Genomic DNA, 7,064 nt, shown 5'->3' on the forward strand with positions numbered 1-7,064 from the left:
AGCACATGGTTTATATCAGAGGGAGAAATAAAAATTCAGTAAATGATTTTTTTTGAAAACAGATTTCCATTTTTCTAGGGATGTATGTACAGTGTTCAAATGAAGTAGCCAGGAAAAATGCATTAGGCCTCATATTATGGGCCATAATGAAGACACCTGGTTTTCAGAAGTCTTCTGCTGCAAAGCCTTTTGATATTATTTTTATCTTGATATTTTCATTCTGCACATCGTCTCCTTTAGAGCCTGGTGGACCTGCTTGTTCCGCAGAGTGTAGATGACAGGGTTGAGCAACGGGGTCACCACCGTGTTCACAAGGGCAGCCTCCCTGTTGGAGTCTAGCCTGTTCGCTTGCTTTGGTTTGACATATATGAACACACAGCTGCCGTACATCAGAGAGAGGACTATGAGGTGAGAGGAGCAGGTGGAGAAAGCCCTCTGTTTCTCCTTGGCTGATGGAAGTCGTATGATTGTGACTACTATGTTGCTGTAGGCAATGATGGTTATGATAAGGGATGTTATAAGGATAAACAAAGCGAGAGCAAAAGTCAACATTTCAAAAGACCTGGTGTCAGAGCAGGAGAGATGAATCAGGGGGCCAACGTCACAGAAGAAGTGGGGGATGATAAGGGGACCACAGAAGGATAACTGGGAAAACTTTATCAGTGGACCAGTGATGAAAGGGAAGGGCAAAGTGAAGCACACAGTGACGAGGAGGGAGCAAGTCTTCAGGTTCATGATGGTTGGGTAATGCAGAGGCTTGCAAATGGCCACATACCGATCCAGAGACATCACGGCTATGAGGAGGAAAGCTACTGCTCCAAGAAATACAATAATAAAGGCTTGTATGAAACAGGCAGGAAAGGAAATGGTTTGCCTGCCTAAAAGAAAGATGAGCAACAACTTAGGAATAACAGTATTTATGACACCACATTCCAAGAAGGAAAAGATGCTGAGGAACAAGTACATTGGTGTGTGGAGCCGGGAATCAGCACAGGTGATGGTGATTATGACAGCATTGCCTACAGTGGACACCACATATGCCAGCAGGTGCACCAGGAAGAGGACCTTTCCCAGATGCTGGAGGGCAGGAAACCCCTCCAAGGTGAATTCTTGGACAGTTGTCCCATTCCCCATTTCCATGGACATCTCCTTCTACAGCAGCATCCCTGCTCATCTTAACCTACAATAGAGACATCAGGGAATTCAAAGGTTTTAGAGGAGTATATGATTAAGTTATTTCCTTATCCAAGAGATTGGCTAGGCTGAGAGAAAAATGGTTTAGGCAGTTGGTCCTTGAATCAGAAGGACCTGAGTTCAATACTTGTTCAATACTGAGGTTGTTTTTTTTTATTGTTATGTTAGTCACCATATAGTACATCATTAGTTTTTGATGTAATGTTCCAAGATTCATTGTTTGCATATAACACCCACTGCCTCAATACTGAGTTCTAACTCCTGAGAGATGGGTCATCTTTTAAAAGGAAGTTAATCTTTGTGAACTTCATTTTATCCTCTATTTTTTTAAAATTTTATTTATTCCTTTGACAGAGACAGATCAGAAGTAGGCAGAGAGGAAGGCAGAGAGAGGAGGAAGCAGGCTCCCTGCTGAGCAGAGAGCCCGATGCAGGACTCGATCCCAGGACCCTGAGATCATGACCTGAGCTGAAGGCAGAGGCTTTAACCCACTGAGCCACCCAGGTGAAGATGGTAGTATCTATCTGTTCATATTCTCATGAGACATAATTAAGATAAAGCATGTAAATCATTTGACATATGATGCCAATATATGTATGTGTTCCTCAAAGTTTAATTGTAATGCAGTGTTCATTACTATAATCTTTAAATAGAGCCTCAATAGTAGGCAGGGGAATTGATATTTTTCTAATTATATGTAGTTGTACTGTTTTTAATAATATTATTAATTTTAAGTAAGCATAACAGTAATGTTAGAAATATCCCTTTTGAATATCTGTTTTATAATTCAACACATTCTATAGTCCAAGTTGTCATCAACATCATATGTTGAGGACTTACGCTTGGTATTAGGCTGGTCACTGATATTCAGAATTTTTTTATTTTTTCTTCAAAATAACTATGACCCCCTTCTTCTACATTAGCAGAAACTGATGCTTAGAGAGTTCCAGAAGGCTTAGGTCTGATTCTTGAGCTAGATCTGCCATATCTTAGAACACTTCCTGTTTCCAGATACAGTATTAAAATATTTTTAAAAGGAAACAAACATGTTGCTGATGATCTCTAAACCTGAAGTGAAAGATTTCCTTTATTTAATTGTCTCTATCCTTGGTTAGAGTCGCTGATGAGTTACTGACCTGTGGAATGACACGGGGCTTAGGATCTACATTAACACAAGCATTTTATAGAAGAGACTGGAGACTAGAGACGTTATGGGCCACTCAGAAACCTGACATAAAGTAGAAGTCCAGGATTTACCTCACCCCCACCCAGGGTTCATTCTAGGTTTTGGAGGAGGTGGGAGTGACCATAGGTCACTTAACCCACCAAGGAGGATATGCTGGGCACCTGGTACTCATATACTCACTCTTACATCAAAGCTCGGGGAACATTCTTCTCTCTTCAGTCCTCTCAGTCAGAAACTTCCCTCACGATGGTTCTAGCTCTAGCATTTCAACTAGGTTAAAGGCTGGCTGTGAGGGATGTGTCACTCTCACTAACCGACCGTGGGCCAGGCCCTCTGCAGGGCTGCTCCTGAAAGCAAACCACTCACCCCTGTGTGGACAGCTTGAGCGAGACTCTCCAATCCCCCAATCTGTCCAGCAAGCCACCACGTTCCCTGAGACCAGTCACACCCAGAGGTCACCTCATGGGAGGTAGGGTTTCCTCCTCATGCAGCTATTGTCTTCCAACAAGTCAAGACCTTGTTCTGGGCTGAGAGGAAAGGAGAGGAGAACGAAACTCATTTGTCACAGTCTGTTGTCCCAGAGAGGGTCCAATATGCATCCCATACTGCCAGTGTTCTGGCTGATACAGCCTTGTGTCCATAGCCCAGAATGTTTAATAGCAAAACAAGGCTATGTGGCTGCCTTGACCACTGAAAGCCTAGAAAGGATCAGACAAATTAAAACAACCATATTTCACTGCCTCCAATTTGGGCTAGAGCTTGATTCCCAGACTACTTAGGGTTTTGATGAAAGGTCTGACTCTGCCTCCCCCAGTGGGTAAAAGCTACCTCACATGTAACTTTGCTGTACCTCCAATAGTATTTAACAGGAACAGGCACCTTCTTCTATGTTTAGCCCTGGGTCTTACTGAGACAAGGGTCCCTCTTCTGCAGCAATTCACGTCATGGTTTTCCTGCTTGAAGATACCTTTTATGCACTATGCTCCTCCATCACGTCCTTAAATTTCCATGTGGAGAAGCATCCTTGTTTTACTGCATCAACAATGCGGAGCTGCTTACATGCAAGTCTGAGACTCTGTGATATTTTTCCCACCAGACCATATAGTCGACAAGCAGAATGGACCCAGCCAGTGAACAGAGAGCATGCCCCCAAATCCTATGAGATGCTAAAAAGACAGGTGCAGAAAGTAACGTCATGACTAGTGTCCTGGGCGCAGCTAATTGGTCACTGTTGAGGATAGGAGTTGCTGGTGCAACCCTTATATTTATCTTTCCATTGTCTGTGGAGGTGCTGACTCCCAGATGTCTGCATTGTTCTGTGCCAAGATTTTTCAAGGAAATTATATGAAAATTTCCCAAGGGTTTCTAAAATCCCAAGCTGAATATTGCTACTGATTTGTAGCAAAAATCAAGACTACAATTTTCTACATGTGCATATGCACTATGGCCAGAACATTGTTGTTAACAGAATAGATTTTATGGTAAATAAGAGCTGGCCCACACCGTGGCTTTCATCAGACTTTTGGAAGATACTGGGGAAGTCCTTCTGGGTGTTTGGATCATCTTTCCTCTGGTCCCCCATTGTACCTCTAGCCATATTCTTCAAGTCTGCAACTTTATGGTCTTCCACTAAACGGTTTTCTCTATACTTATAATTTATATCCCTCCATTTCTCAGTGACACAGGATCCATAGTGGCTGTGAAACTTTACTGTCTTGTCTTGTTACATCTCAGTGCTTTAAGGGAGAAACAATACAATTTTTTTTAAGATTTTATTTATTTATTTGACACAGAGAGAGAGAGATCACAAATAGGCAGAGAAGCAGGCAGAGGAAAAGGTGCGGGGGAAGCAGGCTCCCCGCTGAGCAGAGAGCCCAACAAGGGGCTTGATCCCAGGACCCTGGGATCATGACCTGAGCTGAAGGCAGAAGCTTAACACACTGAGCCACCCAGGGGCCTCAAAACAATACAGTTCTTATGGACTCTTTCAAAAGGTGTGGAAACAAGGTATTTCATATATATATATATATATATATGCAGAATATTCTCTTTTCCCCCACCTGTATTGCCGTATAATTGACATATAACATTGTGTATGTTTAAGGTGTACAAAGTGATGATTTGATACACCCATATATTATGAAAGGTTTACCACAGTAAGGTCAACTAACACCTCCTTCACTTCACACAGTTACCAGATTGTTGTTGTTACAGTAAGAACATTAAAGTTGTTCTACTCTCACAGATCAATAATGTTTGCTTCTACTGGTCAAAAATATTGAAAACACTGTAAAACAAATCTGCAATTTTAAAAATCAGTATAGCATTACCTAATGGTTACCTGGTTTCTTGAGTGTGTTTAATTGAAAAAATATAGTTATATTTTGGAACTTAAAAAATATGTATAATATGATTTAATAAACAGTTTATTTGAAAGTGCACAAATTTTTAAAGGAGAAAAAATAGGTAAGTAGAAAACAAACAGTAAGATGGTCAGGATTACCCCAAATTTATAGTAATAAATTAATGAAAATAGGCTAAATATCCAATTTAAAAGAAAACTGTGAGTTTAAATAAAAATAAATACATAGGCTGAGCTATATACTGCTCAAGAGAGACACAGTTTGGGGTGCCTGGGTGGCTCAGTGGGTTAAAGCCTCTGCCTTTGGCTCAGGTCATGATCTCAAGGTCCTGGGATGGAGCCCTGCATCGGGCTCTCTGCTCAGCAGGGAGCCTGTTCACCCCTCTCTCTCTCTCTCTGCCTGCCTCTCTGCCTTCTTGTGATCTTTGTCTCAAATAAATAAATAAAATCTTTTTTTTAAAAAAAAGCGAGAGACATAGTTGATATATAAGAACATAGAGAGGTTGCAAATAAAAGCATAGACAAATAAAAACTAAATATATCCCATACAAACTCAAAGGATGATGAGGTAACTGTGTGTTTGACAAAGCAGACATTAAGACAAAAACTATCACAAGAGGTAAATATATAAAGTTTCATATATAAAAACATGTATAAAACACAATATAACCCCCAAACTACTAGATCTCATACCGCAATTCAGCAACGTGGCAAGATACAAAGTCAATGTACAGAAATCAGTGGCTTTCTTATACATTAACAATGAAAATACAGAAAGGGAAATTAGAGAATCGATTCCATTCACTATAGCACGAAGAACCATAAGATACCTGGGAATAAACCTAACCAAAGAGGTAAAGGATCTGTACCCCAGGAACTACAGAACACTCATGAAAGAAATTGAAGAAGACACAAAAAGATGGGAGACCATTCCATGCTCTGGGATCGGAAGAATGAACATTGTTAAAATGTCTATACTGCCTAGAGCAATCTATACTTTTAATGCTATTCTGATCAAAATTCCACCAGTATTCTTCAAAGATCTGGAGCAAATAATCCTAAAATTTGTATGGAACCAGAAGAGACCCCGATTCACTAAGGAAATGTTGAAAAACAAAAATAAAACGGGGGGCATCACATTACCTGATTTCAAGCTTTACTACAAAGCTGTGATCACCAAGACAGCATGGTACTGGCATAAAAACAGACACATAAACCAGTGGAACAGAGTAGAGAGTGCAGATATGGACCCTCAACTCTATGGTCAAATAATCTTTGACAAAACAGGAAAAAATATACAGTGGAAAAAAGACAGTCTCTTCAATAAATGGTGCTGGGAAAACTGGGCAGCTATATGTAGAAGAATGAAACTCGATCATTCTCTTACACCGTACACAAAGATAAACTCAAAATGGATAAAAGACCTCAATGTGAGACAGGAATCCATCAGAATCCTAGAGGAGAACATAGGCAGTAATCTTTTCGATATCAGCCACAGCAACTTCTTTCAAGATATGTCTCCAATGGCAAAGGAAACAAAAGCAAAAATGAACTTTTGGGACTTCATCAAAATCAAAAGCTTCTGCACAGCAAAGAAAACAATCAAGAAAACAAAGAGGCAACCCATGGAATGAGAGAAGATATTTGCAAATGACAGTACAGACAAAAGGTTGATATCCAGGATCTATAATGAACGCCTCAAACTCAACACACACAAAACAGACAATCATCAAAAAATGGGCAGAAGATATGGACAGACACTTCTCCAATAAAGACATACAAATGGCTATCAGACACATGAAAAAATGTTCATCACTAGCCATCAGGGAGATTCAAATTAAGACCACATTGAGATATCACCTTACACCAGTTAGTATGGCCAAAATTAGCAAGACAGGAAACAACATGTGTTGGAGAGGATGTGGAAAAAGGGGAACCCTCTTACACTGTTGGTGGGAGTGCAAGTTGGTGCAGCCTCTTTGGAAAACAGTGTGGAGATTCCTCAAGAAATTAAAAATAGAACTTCCCTATGACCCTGCCATTGCACTCCTGGGTATTTACCCCAAAGATACAGATGTAGTGAAAAGAAGGGCCATCTGTACCCCAATGTTTATAGCAGCAATGGCCATGGTCGCCAAACTGTGGAAAGAGCCAAGATGCCCTTCAACCGATGAATGGATAAGGAAGATATGGTCCATATACACTATGGAGTATTATGCCTCCATCGGAAAGGATGAATACACAACTTTTATAGCAACATGGACTAGACTGGAAGAGATTATGCTGAGTGAAATAAGTCAAGCAAAGAGAGTCAGTTATCAT

General features: G+C 40.5%; 1 protein-coding gene across 1 annotated transcript; it reads right to left on the bottom strand.

Moving 5' to 3' along the window:
- Positions 1 to 201: 201 nt before the first annotated feature.
- LOC116572769 (olfactory receptor 6C74-like) lies at positions 202 to 1,164 on the bottom strand. The gene is given in 1 exon segment (XM_032312051.1): positions 202 to 1,164. A coding segment is annotated over 1 exon segment (963 nt).
- Positions 1,165 to 7,064: the final 5,900 nt, after the last annotated feature.

This window comes from Mustela erminea, chromosome 14 (genome assembly GCF_009829155.1).
Source record: "Mustela erminea isolate mMusErm1 chromosome 14, mMusErm1.Pri, whole genome shotgun sequence".
Taxonomy (NCBI): domain Eukaryota; kingdom Metazoa; phylum Chordata; class Mammalia; order Carnivora; family Mustelidae; genus Mustela; species Mustela erminea.